The 16,842-nt window shown below is 52.7% G+C and overlaps 1 protein-coding gene across 1 annotated transcript in view; it reads left to right on the plus strand.

Annotated features, from left to right (window-relative positions):
• The window catches only part of MYOM2 (myomesin 2), a 60,516-nt gene that overhangs the window by 14,541 nt on the left and 29,133 nt on the right, over window positions 1-16,842 (plus strand). Inside the window, exons 7-14 of the mRNA XM_043454301.1 lie at window positions 2,203-2,291; window positions 2,378-2,428; window positions 3,132-3,296; window positions 5,367-5,528; window positions 7,965-8,106; window positions 9,845-10,044; window positions 10,625-10,678; window positions 15,547-15,674. Of these exons, the coding sequence (XP_043310236.1) occupies window positions 2,203-2,291; window positions 2,378-2,428; window positions 3,132-3,296; window positions 5,367-5,528; window positions 7,965-8,106; window positions 9,845-10,044; window positions 10,625-10,678; window positions 15,547-15,674 (991 nt within the window). The remainder of the gene's footprint in view (window positions 1-2,202; window positions 2,292-2,377; window positions 2,429-3,131; window positions 3,297-5,366; window positions 5,529-7,964; window positions 8,107-9,844; window positions 10,045-10,624; window positions 10,679-15,546; window positions 15,675-16,842) is intronic.

The following is a 16,842-nucleotide window of genomic DNA, read 5'->3' on the forward strand; positions in this document are numbered from 1 at the left end:
TAAGGCTCTGGGCTTCCCCTGGTGTGGCCTTGGAAAGGAGAGAGATTGGGGGCCCCTGGCTGTGGTCAGGTGTGCGGGTCTCCAGGTGACCTGTGAACGAAATTTCAAGTGGGGCGCTGTCCCCTCTGAACACTCCGTCCTGCACGCCCTGGCCCTGCCGTCTGCCCTTCCGCGTGGTGCCACCGCGTACGAGGCTTCCTGCGGCCCACCCCTGCACTGGAGCCAACAAATATATACGGGCACCCCCGCACGCCCGTGTGCTTATTTATCATCTGTATATGTTCCACTGTGTTTCATAGGGGTGAAACGTTTACAGAGACATGTCTAAGAAGAAAGAGATGAAAGTAACCAGAGTTCCGCCCTGCCCCGTGTGCCCCCTCAGTGGGCGTGCCTGCCTGGGGCCCGCTGCAGTGAGTCAGCAGGTCTGGGCATTCGTAGGGGGTGTGGGCTTCTGTCCACATCACACGGCCCATGGAGCCTCTGTACTGGCTAAGTGCGTGTGAGTGGGCACACATGCCTTCCTCGCACCAGGACCCTTGGTCCCAGGCGCCCTCTCCCCGGCCCGGTCCCTCTTGCTAAGCGCCAAGTGCTGGCGGGTTACGTGACCTGCGTCGGCGCTAATGCGTTAGGGAGCTCTGCCCTGGGTCCTAATTCTGTGAATCAACCGAGGAAGACCTCAGACTCTGGCAGGAGATGCTGTTGTCCAGGTGGGCTTGGCAACTGGGGCTTGCCTGGAACCTCTTGAGGGTGGGCCAGGGTTTCTCCGAATGTTCTGAAATACACCCTTCTTCTGTCGGTAAAGAATCTGCCTGCAGTGCAGGAGACCCGGTTCGATCCCTGGGTTGGGAAGATCCCCTGGAGAAGGGAATGGCAACCCACTTCAGTATCCTTGCCTGGAAAATCTCATGGACAGAGGAGCCTGGTGGGCTGCAGTCCATGGGGTCGCAAAGAGTAGGGCATGACTGGGTGACTGACACTTTGGAGACACTGTGTACTTTTTGGTCAAAGAAACTATTTTCCATGTGCAATAAAATTAAAGGACTTCTGAAGCACAGGTTTGTCTCTGGGTCACCGGGTGCTTGAAGCACCTAAACGTGATGCTTGAGTAAGCGTTCTCTGTGGTTTTGTCACTGTGCGTGTGATGCGCACGCTTGGAGAGGCGGCAGAAGGTAGAAAGCTGCAGATTTCAGGATTTTGTGTGTGTTGTTTACCCGGCTTCTTAGAGACTCTGCTTTCTCTCCGTATTGATAGGGTAACAGGACTCTCTTGCCTGGCACTTGAGACTTTTATACAAAATAGCTGATGAAAAATGACCACCGGAATGTGTGTATGCTAAGTCGCTTCAGTCACATCTGACTCTTTGTGACCCCATGGACTGTAGCCACCAGGCTCCTCTGTCCATGGGATTCTTCAGGCAAGAACACTGGAGTGGGTGGCCATGCCCTCCTCCAGGGGATCTTCCCGACCCAGGGATTGAACCTGTATCTCTGGTGTCTCCTGCGTTGGCAGGTGGCTTCTTTACCCCTGGCGCCACCTGGAACCCAGCCAGCAGAGAGTCTGCATTTAGTGTAAGTCCTCGCCTCCTCTCGACGCAGTGATGTTTCTGGGGGAAGCTGGTTGGAAAACAGTGCAGATCCAGAAAATAAGCTTCAGCTTCTGTGAAATGGACATGGGGCAAGGAGCCCCTCCCCGGGAAACTGGGGTCTGTGGTGCCCAGGTCACTGTCCTTCCTGGGGCTGAGCACACGTCCTCGTGATTCTCCGGACCCCAAGGCCTCGGGCGGGTCCAGTCCAGGCACCTGCCAGTGGGTGCTTTGGGGTCTGCACAGGGGCCCCCTGGTGGGGAGGGAGATGGGGTGATTCTCCCAGAGGCTGAGGCCATTGGAACTACCCCATGATAAGACAAAACCACGGGCGCAGCAGGTGGGAAAACAGAACCAGAGGGAACACAGGCTCCTCCTCGAGGGTGAAACTCGGGGTTTTAGGAAGGGCCAGTACGTATTTTTCCCTGCAAAGCCAAGGCATGGTGTGTGTAATTAATACCTCATTCCGAGGACAAGCTGGCATTGTTCTTAAACAAATCACTCATGGACGAGGGATCCAGGTCACCCTAGCCGCTTTCTAGGAAGGCTGTGCTTGTGTCCGGGGCAGAGCAGGGCGGTCCCAGGGCACCATCGGGACCTCGTCTGGCTTCTCCCCCCAGGGCCGACTTCGACGACACCGCGACCTACTCGGCGGTGGCCACGAACGTGCATGGACAGGTGTCCACCAACGCGGCAGTGGTGGTGAGAAGTGAGTGTGCCCTCGGGGTGGCTGGGGGCTGCTCCCGCCTTCTCGCCCCTTTCTCTGCCCGCCGTGACCGCCCGGCTGTCTTGCAGGGTTCCGGGGTGACGAGGAGCCGTTCCATTCGGTGGGGCTCCCGATTGGATGTAAGTTGATTATTTTCCTGTTTGTGTAGAAAAATGTGTCCAAATATTTTCTAAGCATCAGATGTTTTCTAAAACTGTGTTCCAAAAGGCCCTTTCTGCCGGCTGGTGTCCGTGTGCTGACAGTTGCTGTGGGGGCTCGGGGCTCAGGGTGCTATGACTTGGTGGCAGCCACACGTCTTGGGGCTGGTGCAGGGTTTAGACCCCTTACTCTTGCATGGTGCTCAGAGCACACACGCCCTGCACACTCTGATTCTCCCTCCTCCTTTGGCACAAATGGCCAGATGTGACTCCACGCTGGTTTTCTGGTTCTTCAGAGGTGGCTTGAGTCCACACAGGCATCGTGACGAACATCACACACGGGCTTGAACATCAGACTCTTCCTTCCCCCAGTGCTGGAGGCTGGAGGTCCCAGGTTGAGGTGCCCACCAAGTGGGTGAGGGATGCTGCGTCCTCTCTGAGAGGAGACACAGGGCTCTGGTCTCGTCCTCTTCTTACGAGGGCATGGATCCCGTCCAGGGCCCCACCCTCATGACCTCATCACCCACAGACCCGCAGTATCATCACAGAGGAGCTCTCCCACATGAGACCTGGGGGACACAGACATTCCATCCACAGCTGTCTGATGGAGGCAGAGGGCACAGGGTGGTGGGGGGCCCACTCTGCCTGCTGGCCTGGCCATGACCGCGTCTGCTGCTCTCTGCAGTGCCCCTGTCGTCCGTGATCCCGTACACGCACTTTGACGTCCAGTTCATTGAGAAGTTCGGAGTCACCTTCCGGCGGGAGGGCGAGACCCTGACTCTCAAGTGCACACTGCTGGTGACGCCGGACCTGAAGCGCGTGCACCCCAGGGCCGAGTGGTACCGAGACGGTGAGTGGCCGTGGGCTCCTCCCAGGCCTTGTGGGCGGCCGTGAGCTCCGAACCTGGCGCTGACGTGGCGCTGTCTCCGCCTCCGTGACAGCTGAGGGGGACAGAGCGGGCGAGCCTGGGCAGAGCCTGGGCCTGCCGTGACCTCGACCTCCCCCGGAATGCGGTTCACTGGCCTGGAAGAGATGAGGCATCAGGGCTGTTCTTGGTCTACAGAGAGGGTCTTGTGTGATTAGGGGGAGAGAGCGAGGTGTTTGTTTCCGTATGTTTTTTCTCGGCTACAGCAGTTGTGAACAGTCACTAGAGCTAACTGTGTGTCCAACTGTTCTGAGGTTGGTGACCCAGTTGATTTCATTAGGACTTTCGGAGGGACTGCGGTCAACCCCTCATGGGTGGGCAGCTGAGGCAAGGAACTGCTGACCTCGCCTCTCTGCCTCTGGGAGTCGGCAGGACAGGGAGTGGGACCCGGGCAGCCTGGCCCCAGTCTCCACGGCCCCAGGACCCTGCCCCATGCTGCCGCCTGTGCGTGTGTGAGTGTGTGTGTTTGTGTGTGAGTTTGCATATGTATATGGGCAAACTTGTGTGTATGTGTGTGACTATGTTTGAGCTCCTGTGTATGTGTGTATGTGCAAGCTCACACGTGTGTGTGTATGTGTGTGACTATGTTTGAGCTCCTGTGTATGTGCAAGCTCACGCGTGTGTGTATGTGTGTGACTACATGTGAGCTCTTATGTGTGTGTGAGCTCCCGTGTGCATGTGTGTGTGTGAGAGCTCCTGTGTGCATGTGTATGAGCAGAGTGTGTGACTATGTGTGAGCTCTTGTGTGTGTGTGTGAGCTCCGGTGTGCGTGTATGTGTGTGTAAACTCATGTGTGTGTTTGTGAGAGAGAACTCCTGTGTGCGTGTGTGTGTATGAGCAGACTGTAGGAGGAAACTTCACCTCTGGAGGCTGCTCGTTTCCTACGGATTCGGTCACAGAACCCTCTGCTTTTATCTGTCCAGGGACCTAACCCAATGCAAAATACCACAAAGAATCCTATGCCATCCCTGTCCCTGTCCATAAGGTAGTTTATAACCTAGCTGGGAAAATACACAAGATGGTAAATCGAGTCTCTGTGAAGTATAAGCAGTGTCCCAGGAAAGCCTGCGACAATTTGCCAAATGCCTGGTTCTGGCCCCTGGTGCTGTCAGACGTAGCCAGGAAACCAGGTCCGCGGATGACGGAGAGCTCGATGGAAAGGAAGCTGCTGACAGAGGGGGCGGCTCTGGGGGGGCGCCGGGAGCTGCTGCTGACCTTGCAGCCACTGCAAGGGTGCTTTAGGTTTGAGGGCGTTGACAGTCAGGATCTTGGTTGGAAAAGGACAGTGTGTCGTGTCTTCAGGGCCCAGGAGGGCGAGGGGCGGGGAGAGAGACACTTTGTGGTCGCAGAGGAGATTAATCTATGCTTTGTAGTTCTGAGTTAGGATTTAAGGTCTCATGTGAGTCCTAAGGTTCTAATTTACCCTTTCTGGAAAGAAGTGACAGGGACGTGAGGAGGGGTCTCCTGATATTTCCAGAGGGTGTTGGCCTGGATGCTAGAAGGTGTTCCCGGTGCCGGGATCCCCAGACCACGTGGTGTCACAGTCTTGGCTGATTAGGGCGGAGCAGGCAGGCCGTCTCTGCACTTTCTGGTTGAGGACGTTACTGAGTCAGCAGGTGAAAAATAATAGATAATTTCTCATTATTTTATCCTGTGTCTCCTTGACGCCCAGTGTCGATTATTATTATTTTTTTTATCATTTACATTTCTTCTCCCGAAATTTGCCTTTTTAGTTATGTTCCCTTTAGGTTGTAGTTTCTTGGCACGTTATTATTACTGTGTAAGGAACACTGTGGGGGCCTCGCGGTCCGTTTCCAAGGCTCAGCAGGGCCGTGTGGGACCGTCCCGCCCTCCACACGCCGCGTGCGACCCTCTACTCTGCCCTGGGCCGGGCCCCATGCGCGCCGCCCTCCGCACGTCCTGCCGTGCGCGCCGTCCTCCGCACGCCCCTGGGCCCTGCGTGTCCCTGAGGCCGTCTCCTTGCCCGTCTTGCAGACGTGCTGCTGAAGGAGTCCAAGTGGACCAAGATGTTCTTCGGGGAAGGCCAGGCCTCGCTGTCCTTCAGCCACCTCAACAAGGACGACGAGGGGCTCTACACCCTGAGGATCGTGTCCAGGGGGGGGATCACCGACCACAGCGCCTTCCTGTTTGTCCGAGGTGCGCAGGCTCCCGGGGGCGGGGAGCACCGTGACACGCGGTGTGAGTGGGGCTGGGGCGGAGGCCGGGCTCGCTGCCTGGGCGCGGACGAGCCACTGGAATCCGGGGGATGAGTCCTGGGGTGAGCACCTGCGGTTCAGGGGCCAGGCCGGTTCCAGGCACCTCCCTCCCTCCCCTCTGCCATCCCTGAGGCTCGTGGCAGCAGAGGATGGGGGCAGGAGGAACCAAACTCAGCACGTGTGTGTGCATAAGACGGTCACAGGGCAGCCGCACCCCGGAGTGTTCACACAGGACACACCCGTGTTGTGTCGTTTCATCCTCACAGCAGCTCGCGGGAGGGCTCACCCACCCAGGTGTGGACGCGGGGACAGAGCTCAGGACATCGCAGGCACGATGGGCGAGGCTGTATATGAAAGAGCGTTTACCTTTAGACAGAAGTGTGACGTATGCATTTATTTATCGTATACACGTGCCTATCCTTTTAGGCTTATAGGTATACATTCATGTGTGCATGAAGTATAGGTCATACATACATATTTCATATACATTTTACATGTAAAATGGATAAAGGAATATATAAAATGGATACAATTATACATATATAATGTACACATATATGTATACATACAAGTATATATATGTATTAATATATATACACACATATTCATATACCATATGTAATCTAAATGTTGTAACAGTTTTGTAAGGAATATTCTTCCGTTTTGTGTGGCAGGCAGAGGCCTGGGCCCTTCTCCAGGGAGGGGGCCCTGGGTGTCTGAGCTGGGGAGGGTCCCCTGTGCTGTGCTGGGGGCCTCGCTCCCCCAGCCGAGCCCTCAGCCTGTGTGGCCTCTGGGCGTGCAGGGACCTCAGGCACAGAGCTCCGACCTGGCCAAGGCACAGCTGACCGCCCTCACCCAGGACACCAGCACGGTCTATTCTGGGGGGCGGCGGCCACTGTCCTAGCCCGCCCGCCTCACTGTGGCTCAGCCCCCCACCTTGTCCTGGGCTTGTGTCTCCTGCACCTTCATGCCCACTCGGGCTCCAGGTTCTGTGTGCCTGGAGTAACCCTCTCCTGTCATCATGTTTCCAAACCAGATCAGTTAGATCCACACATGAAGGAAGGGTTGTACCGTCAGAGAATATTTTAGCTTAAAAAAATGCAAAACAAGTACAGACACCCACCCTCCCCACCCCCTCAAGACCGCGAGGCTGGAGTTTCAGACACTTCCACAGAGTTTTGCCATTTTTATGAGGATGGCATTAAAATTTCGCTTCCATTCTCTGGGCAGACCTTCCAGCAAGATGTTTCGCCTCATCGAAGTGCAGTACATACAGTGGAGCTGCAATTTCTAGCTTGTGCAGCACCGCCAACAGGAAGACAACAATGCACACACGGTGGGGGCCGGGCTGGGGGTGCTTAACTGTTCTGACGACTCTCTGAGGATTTTGAATGTGAGAAAGAATATTTGGCTTAGTGTCAAGAAATCCTTAGGTTTCAATGTGCTGAGGAGACAGAACAAGAAATCGCATACACCTAACACTGTTAGGAGGTCCAGTGGCCACAGGTCCCAAGTGCATACACACTCCACACCAGGAGATTAAATGCTCAGTGTATTAACACTTACTTCTAAGCAGCTCTCTTGGCCTTCAGAGCTGCTGTAATTAACATTTGGAAACAAACGCAATTGCACTGTGGTCATAAACGACTGAGGAAGGGACACATGGGTACAGACTCAAATGTGGTCACAACTCGCAGGAAAAAATGTAAGTCTTCAAACCTTCTGAGGACTCTGAAACACATGAGTGTCCAAGGTACTGTGTGTCCAGTGTTCAGAATGCTTCCTGATAATAGTAATATTTCACTGGTCAGCTTTTGATGACCTGACGTTATGTGACAACCGGCCATCAGGAGAAGGTGAACTTCAACTTTGGAGTCAGTTATGGAAACTCATAGACTGAATGTGTGATAGAGGACAGAACGTTTTGAGTTTAAAAGTCACACATACAGGCATCTCTCTGGTTACCAGCCTGTCACAGTCGAGTCATCTGGGTGTCAGTGTTAAGCTGGGGAGCGGAGTGAGCAGGGGGGAGTCTGGGTTTGAGCCAGTGCCTCAGCTGCCCCCAGGCCCCAGCCACGTTCCTCTCCCCCTCCCCCCAGAGGCCGACCCTCTGGTCCCTGTCCTCTCCCCTCCCCCCAGACGCTGACCCCTGGTCCCTGTCCTCTCCCCTCCCCCCAGACACTGACCCCTGCTCACTGTCCTCTCCCCTCCCCCCAGATGCTGACCCCTGGTCCCTGTCCTCTCCCCTCCCCCCCAGACACTGACCCCTGGTCCCTGTCCTCTCCCCTCCCCCCAGACGCTGAGACGCTGACCCCTGGTCCCTGTCCTCTCCCCTCCCCCCAGATGCTGACCCCTGCTCACTGTCCTCCCCCCCCAGATGCTGACCCCCTGGTCACCGGGGCCCCGGGCGCACCCATGGATGTGCATTGCCACGACGCGAACCGGGACTATGTCATCGTGAGCTGGAAGCCCCCCAACACGACCAAGGAGAGCCCGGTCATTGGCTACTTCATCGACCGGTGAGTGTCCTGCTCCTCCAGGGCTGAAACATGCCTGAGGCGAGTCTCCTGGACAACGGGTGTGGGTATCTTTCTCATCTGAAGCTTGGGATGCCGTCTGCGGGGTGTAGGTGGCTTCATGATGCGGTTGTTTATGGCTCCTGGCTGGGTGGTTGGAAAACATCAGCTCCTTGGCAGGGCCTTGTGAGCCCTTGATTCCTGTGTGTGCTGACCGGGCTCCGTGTGCCTGCCCAACACTAATGGCGAATTCCAGCCCACCCCAGGCCGCTCGAGGCCGCCTCGGGCTCTGCTCAGGTCCAGCTGGGGACGCTGTGGGTCCAGCGAGAGGTCCCTGCTCAGCCCTGTCCCTCCCTCTGGGCCTAGAGCCCGGCACGGTGACATGTAGACGAGGACGCCAGCTCATTCACACCAAAGGCCCATCTTCTTCTTGGTTAAATAGTATTTTCTTCTTGTTTCCAAGTAGAAAATGTTGATGTTCTAGTGCACACAATATTGGAATTTGTCTTTGAGTGATAACGTGATGGTAGGTCATCTCTGATCTGAAAGGAGTTTGAACTCTTTCCTGTTACTTCACCTGGAATGGAGCTCCGGTCCTGGGAGGGAGACCAAGGGGAGCTGCGAATTTACTGGAAATGCAATTTATCATCCATTCTCATCAGTGGATGGAATTACATCAAAGATCATGCATTCAGAAGTAAGAGAGAAGGGTATAAGCTATTTGGTTATAAGAGGATGGTTCTGGGTAGGAATTTAGGGTTTTGTATGTGTAAAATGCATTAGCATAAGGGGGTTATTTCAGAAAAGAACAAGCAGTTCTTTTTTTTTTTTTTTTTTTTGCTTAAATTTGGTTAAATTCACTTCCTCATCCAACATGTATGTCTTGGTCCTTATGTACTGGTTCCATCCTTTGGAAAGCAAAATGGATACAGGCATTCCAGGTCTTTTATCCATATAATACACATCCTATAGCAAAAGAGATTTTCACTGGTTAGTCAAGCCATGGGGTTGCGAAGAGTCAGACACGACTGAGCGACTTCACTTTCACTTTTCGCTTTCCTCATTGGAGAAGGAAATGGCAACCCACTCCAGTGTTCTTGCCTGGAGAATCCCAGGAATGGGGGAGCCTGATGGGCTGCTGTCTTTGGGGTCACACAGAGTCAGACACGACTGAATCGACTTAGCAGCAGCAGCATCCAACAAAGCTATGTGTTTAGGTAAAACATGCACCATCAGGGCGATAATTTGATGTGCTAGGGTCAGACTTGCATTGTTCAGGCTTTGCGTTGAATTAAGTACAGAAACCAAAACAGATTGGGAGATGCTCTCCCTTTGTAATTGTTCTATATGTGTGTGTAATGTATGCTGTTGTTGCTCAGTTGCCAAGTCATGTCTGACTCTCTGCGACCCCATGAACTCCAGAACACCAGGCTTCCCTGTTCTTCACTATCTCCCTAAGTTTGTTCACACTAATGTCCGTTGGGTCAGTGATGCCACCCAACCGTCTCATCCTCTGTCGTCCCCTTCTCCTCTTGCCCTCAGTGTTTCCCAGCATCAAGGTCTTTTCCAGTGAATCGACTCTTCACATCAGGTGGCCAAAGGATTGGAGCTTCAGCTCAGCATCAGTCCTTCCCATGAATATTCAGGGTTGATTTCCTTTAGGATTGACAGGTTTGATCTCCTGCATACATGTATTAGACTGATGCAGTTGTTACTCTCTGCTCTCTTTTGTAATCTGAAGATGTGAGGTGGGAACTGACAGCTGGGTACAGTGCAATGACGCCCCCGTGAAGATCTGTAAATACCCCGTGACTGGACTCTTTGAGGGGAGGTCTTACATATTCCGCGTGCGCGCCGTCAACAGCGCAGGGATCAGCCGGCCTTCCAGAGTCTCCGAGGCCGTGGCTGCCCTGGACCCTCTGGACCTCAGAAGGTTACAAGGTAGGTCCTTTGGAGTTCAAGGTCCGGCAGGTTTGTGTGGCTTATTCTTTCTCTTTCCCCCAATTGGCTCTGAGCCTTGAGAGAACCCTCAGGGCTGAGCATGGCACGACTGTGGCCCATGGGCCCCGGGCAACCCTCGAGGTCACGTTAGGGGTGTGGACACCAGACCCACGTTTACACCTTGAAAGGAAGGTTCATCGTCCTAAGGCTCTTCACTGAAATCAGCCAAACTGGTTCAGAATTAGACTTTGTCCACTGGTTCTGTCACTTCAGTGCATAATGAGAGATGGAAGGCGTTGAGGCCAAGCCCCTCTCTTTCTGAATTTTAATTTCATGTGACTCAGATTGCTTAGCAAGATTGTGTCCTTAACGATGCTCCTTAATGACGTTTGAAGTGGTCACTGCATTGTCCCGAGCTGCGGGGTCTCTTGAATCCAGTACAAAGAGATGAGAAACACTGGCTCTCCTTAAGCCCACTTCCAAAACGCCAACTCAGACCACCTCAGCCTAGTGCAGATGCTGCCATTGTTATGCAGAGGATTTCTGGACTCAGATTCAGCATCGACCTTTCTCTCTGCAGCCGTCCACTTGGAGGGAGAGAAAGACATCGTGATCTACCAGGAGGACCTTGAAGGTGAGGTGCTTGGCACCACTTCCTTTTTGCTGTTTTTGCCCGAGGGGTCTAGGGCTGTGATTAGAGAGTGGAGGGTATGCTCTTCACATGTGAAAATGAAGCCTTTGGGCCCAGCTTAAGGTCATTGAATCAGGAAGATGGGAAGGCAGAGGGCAGGGCTGAGAGAGGAGGTCAGCGGAGTCCTGGCTTCATGTGGGTCATTCCAGTGTCTGCAGGGGCCATGGAGCGGTGACGAGCCCAGCCCAAGCCCTGATTCCTGGCCAAGGAGGCAGTCCTTTACCCAGGACTGCATGCACGAACAGTATTCTATTTTCTTTTCTTTTAAAGCACAGATTTTATTTCTAGCATTGTAACTAAGAAGGACTGGTTTTCCCATCAAATAACATCCCTGTGATTTGAAAGTTTGCATTTCCCTTTGCATACTGGCTTTTCTGAACACTTCTCCGGGATATTCGTCCCTGCTGTAGGAAGATCGATTCACTGAGGAGGAGAATCCTGCATCATTAACCTGGGATCCAAAGATTTTGATTGGAATTATGATTACAGTCCACAGAGGACAATGAATGAAAATTTAAATGTGGAAAACTAGCTTAATTTGGAGCTTCTGTCCAGGGAGATGTACTTCTGAGCTCTTTTTAAAAATAACTCGGGTTCTTTCCCTGGAGAACTGCAGAGTCAGAAAGTCAGAGGTTGATTTTCATATTTGCTCCTCAGTCTGTCCCCCAAACATTGTATCTTCTACCCCGTAAAGATTTTCCTTTAATGTCTCAAAATGAACACGTGTCTTTCAGAGGAACTCCTTGACGAATTTTGGTTAATTCCATGGTAACATTAACGTCTCCATTAAAACCTCTGCTTCCAGAGAAACGCAGAAACTGAGAAGGAAGCCCAATAAAAAAATAACAAAATAATTTAGGAGATGCTGACATAATGACCCCCTGTACAGCTGAGAGGGGTTTCCCTGGTGGCTCAACGGTAAAGAATCTGCCTGCAGTGGGGTCGCAAAGAGTCGGACACGGCTTAGCAATAAAGCACCACCACCAAACAACTGATGAAGACATGGGTGTTTGAATGAATGAAAATGACCCTGATGATATTAGAGCAGATGTTTCGTAGGACACCAGCCTGTACAAAATATGCGTTTTTGACCTGAAAGAGGAAAAAGAAGCTCTTTTTCTCCTAAAGTTATCAGTGAGGAGAGCAGTGATCTTAGTTACCCTGAGTGGACACATCAGAGTTCAGATAAGGTAAAAATTACCTAAAATGAAAGGGTATAAGTTGTTATGTAAAGTGAAAGTGAAAGTTGCTCAGTCACATCCAGCTCTTTGTGATTCCATGGACCATGTAGTCCATGGAATTCTCCAGGCTAGAATACTGGAGTGGGTAGTCTTTCTCTTCTCCAGGGGATCTTCCCAATCCAGGGATCCAACCCAGGTCTCCCGCATTGCAGGCAGATTCTTTACCAGCTAAGCCACCAGGGAAGGCCCATATAGGTTGCTACATAGATGCTGAATATCCAGGATGAAATCTTCACTGTATAAAGGTCACTGTGAAGAGCGGGGGTGTGTGTGTGTGTGTGTGTGTGTGTGAAGTAATGTTTCCTGACACACTTTCCAAGGCAGGACTGTGCCCCTCTGGGCAGAACAGCTACCTCTTGAAACATAGATATGCATGTTCTGGGGTTGAAACAGCCAGTGATTCACTAAGCACCAAATGAAGAGAGAACCCATTTCCAAAGACTTGCTTTTCCAACTGATTCCATGGGAGTGTGTCTTACAGACACAGTAGGTCTTCTTTCTAGGTCTTCTAAAGTCACAGAAAACACCTTTCGTGTTTTGCCTCCTGTTTCCTTGTAAGAAGGCAGGGTTTCACACCAGCTGGTTATGAAGGGCTGAGGCTCAGACCCTCAGAGTCGCTGGAGTCGGGTGTTGATACAGCCTGGAGTCAGCCTCGCGGGCCTCAGTTGTTATGTGAGGCTTTGCGTGTGGGGCACAGGCATGTCCATGGTCTAGAACAAACCAGGTGTGAAACAAAGACCTGTGCACTCACACAGGGATTGGAGAGTTCACTTGCTTACCTTTCTCGTTTTAAACAACGGATACCTCTTCCAATCTATAAAAGTCTTTAGCGAGAAAAACGCCACAATGTTTTCAAGGAAACCATTTCTGGGTTCAAAATGGGCTATGAGGAACTTCTTCCTTTTCTACCTGTATCTCTTTTCTTCATCTAAGCTGAACTTTCTTGGCATTGCTTTAACTAGAAAAGTGCTGGCAAATGCCATTTGTTTTAATGAAAAAGAAATGTTATTTTTGTTGGCTAACAAAATGCTTTTCTGTTAGTTCAGGGTATTTTTTATATTTTGCTAATTTTTTTCTAATCATTTTAATGTTGGTTAGTATCTTCCTGCAAACATTTAAATTAATATCTGTGCTCTTCTCTTAATATCATCTAGCTTTTGCAACCTTTCTTGAGTGGTTCCCTGGAAGAATAGATACTTCATTCTTAGAAAGACGATAAGAGGCTCATGCAGAAATAATGAGATGGCTTCTGTTCTGCTAAATGTCCTGGACCTGGTCCACTGTCCTGGACCAGGTCATCTGTAGCCAACACACTGAGCTCATCCTTTGCTCTGAATGCTGCAGACTCATTTACAGTCGTTCATTCCTGAATCCTGTCTTCTTGGGTGTTCTAAGACTTCCAAGTAAACTTTATGTTTCACTGACTTAGCTGAGAGTCTCCTGGGCTGGCTGTGGAGGCTGGGGCTTCCTTGGGACTACAGAACAGAAAGCCAGAGTTGGAGTCAGGAGACCCAGGCTGGGCCCCTGGCGGGCTGTGTGATCCCAGGAAGGCGCTGCGTTTTCCTGCGTCCCTTCCTGGGCCGCCTTTGCATGTTGCGTGTCTGCTTTCACCGGTGCTCACGTGGCTCCTCAGAACAGCCCCCGAACAGGCCGTGGTGCTGAGGCGGGGCTGTGGGCCGTGCTTACCACCATCATCACCGCGAGCACATCCTCTTCTTTTTTGCCTTCATCTGCTTCTCTCTCTCTGAGGCGCCTCTCCATGGTCGGAGGGTCAGTAACAGACCTCAGCTTCTGCCCGTGGTCCCCCCTTGGCTTGCGGGACCATGTAGAGACCCATCCTCCTCTGCCCGGGCTGGGGGCACCTGCTGGTCTCAGGGGCTCAGGCTGGTGCCAGGCGTCTGGATGACAGGGAGGAATCCCTGATCAGGGATTCCCTGCTGACAGGGAGGCTTCTTCCCTCTTGTCTGGGATCAGATCGAGTGCTTGTCACTCCACTTTCCTCTGCGCCTAGACGTTACATGCAAGTCTAAACGCACCGAGGCCCCCAGGTCTGACCGTGCGGGAGAGGCCAGTCTGCACTGTCTCCCATGCTCCCACTGCGGCATCATCTGCGTGGCTTCTGTCCGTCCTGCAGTTTGTCCCTGTGTTGTCCAGTGCCTCTGAGACGAGCCGGGACTCAGTTTTGGAAGCGCGGCTGCGTTGCCGGGTTCGGGTGATCCAAGCCCTATCTCTGGCTCTCTCTGGGTGCAGATGCGGCAGGTGGGCCCTGGGGGCCCTGCTCTGCCTGCACACTCGACATCTTTCTGGACACACTCTGGCTCCATCTGAAATCCAACCCACTTGCCAGATGTTGCCAGGTAAGACCAGGCTGTGCCTCGGCGCCCCTGCGGCCTGTAAAATGTGAAGAGCTCGGTCTCAGGGCTCTTGATGAAACAAACCCAGGCCTGTGTGTGCTGTTTCCATGCAGCCGGGCAACTCCTCACCGGCAGCAGAGTCTGGAGGGAGCAACTGGATACTGAGGAGGGCTCCGAGATGTCCCCGGGGATGTCTGAACCTTTTAAATCATGTGCTAATCTAATCAGAAGCTCGTAATATTTTGTATCGCAATGACTGGGACTGTGTGTCTGGAGAACCTCCACTCCTTACGAGAAGTTCTCATGTCCAAACATAACACCGCCGACACCTAACGTTTTATTAGAGAGAGACATGTGGCAGAACAGAGGAAGCGGGCTGCTCTGATGCAATGTTCTGTTATGGCTGCTTGCTAACGGATGTCACGTGGGAATGTCAAGTATACAGACCTGGAAGGCAGTGCCTGTGTTGTGGGCCAGACCTACCCGGGGAGGTGGGGGCAAACCACGTGCTTCACTAGTTAATGCATAGTCTCAGTGCTTTGAGGGCGTCGTGCAAGGAAGACAGCAGAGAGGGCTACCCTCCCTGCTGCAGGGCACGGTTGCTCATACCTTCTCTGCACAGACTCCCCACCCAGTTAGAGCTGCATGTCTGGTTAAATGCCCTATTTCTTAGGCTCCTCAGGTGGTGCTAGTGGTAAAGAACCTGCCTGCCAATGCAGGAGACATAAGAGACATAGGTTTGATCTCTGGGTTGGGGAGATCCCCTGGAGGAGGGCATGGCAACCCACCCCGGTATTCTTGCCTGGAGAATCCCATGGACGGAGGAACCTGGTGGGCTACAGTCCATGGGTTGGAAAGAGTTGGACTTGACTGAGCGACTTAGCACACACGCAAGCCCTGTTTCTTCTGGGTGAACTCTCCCCCTCCCGCGTCCAGCTGAAATTCTGGATGAGCTTTGGATTAGATTCTGTTCTTACGAACTGGCTTATACTGGGAACAAAAGTACTTGGATGATCACCCGTTCATTATACTTTGGCTCTGGAGAAACAGTTCTTGCCATTTACTGACTTTCCCAAAATAGAAGTGGAGCAAAGGCTGACACTGACACTTGAGTCCTTCAGGGCCTGTGAAGCAGCGGAGGGACCTGCTCCAGGATGGGCCGGGGAAGTGGGGGACCGGCTTCGGCCAGCACTCACGGTGTTGCCTCCTCCTCCAGGCGAAGTCCAGATCCCGGGACCTCCCACCAACGTGCACGCCTCGGAAACCAGCAGGACATACGTGGTCCTCAGCTGGGACCCCCCTGAGCCCCGGGGCAAGGAGCCGCTGATGTACTTCATTGAGAAGGTACGCGCCGGCCGGGTTTCCAGGAGCAGCGAGTCTGTTGGGTCTGCCCAGGCTCTGGGTCGTGTGTTCTCAGGGTGGGTGGCTTTTGGATCAATCATCTCAGAGACTCCACGCGGTTTTCCATCGTGAAGCTGTAGGCAGCGGCTGACCCGGCAATGCCTGAGCAGTGCTGCGGTGGACGTGGCCTCGGGAACATGGTGGGCTCAGGCTGTGCGGCCTTCGTGCGGGCCAGTCGGCCCCCCGGGTCCCCCACACACGAGGGCCTGTGCCGGGGGAGCCTGCAGTGTGCTTCCTGCTGGAGCATCCTAGGCCCCGGTTCTGAGGATCCGGGACATGGGGGACAGCGGCCCTGCTCTCAGCTTGCTCATAAGCCGAGTAACTACTCGGTGGCGGCGATCGCGCTGAGCAGCTCACACTTCAGTGGTGAACGATTACACAGACTCGCTGCTTTTAGGTCTGGACGCACACAAAGAAAGAGTGCGTACACAGTAAATGTATACCCCCACCTAAACTCCAAGCACATGTCCTCACTGCACGCCACGTGCCCTCCCTCCTGCTTTGGTTGGCCGATCGTGCTAAAATGCAGGTTGTGACCCGCTCGTGCAGATCACTGACCTGTGACTGGGTCGTGGGCTGTTGAAAAAACCCATGTAGCCACGTGAACCCTGTAACCGTGGTTTCATGATACTGATTTTATGTTACAATATAACATACAATCCAGTACACATAACATACACGTAGAGTCTGTAACACTTACATGAGCACACGTCTCACCCAGTGATGACGTGAAATACGACAAGGTGAAGTAAAGCAGAGTGAATATGAACAGTTTTCAGGCTCCAGAAGGTGTGACGACCCTCAGCTTTCCCCGCGTATCTGCAAGACTTTCCTGTGTTGCAGAGTCGTGTTAACCTCTTTCTTCTGAGTCTAACTTCTAGTTCTTGCCTCATGAAAACCCCAGAGGAAGGGCTGGCAGAGGAGGAAACCTGTTTTCTCTCCCCCTCTTCAGGGATATTTTCTTATCTACTTATCCAGAGCTGGAAAGGTCAAGTTTTAATTTTTCAATTAAAAATCTTAAAACATTTTTAATTATATTAAACTGAAATATAGTTTATGTGTCATATAATGTTCTTTTTGGAAAGGAAGGCACATCTCCAGAGGGGTGGAA

This window comes from Cervus canadensis, chromosome 31, assembly GCF_019320065.1.
Source record: "Cervus canadensis isolate Bull #8, Minnesota chromosome 31, ASM1932006v1, whole genome shotgun sequence".
NCBI lineage: Eukaryota > Metazoa > Chordata > Mammalia > Artiodactyla > Cervidae > Cervus > Cervus canadensis.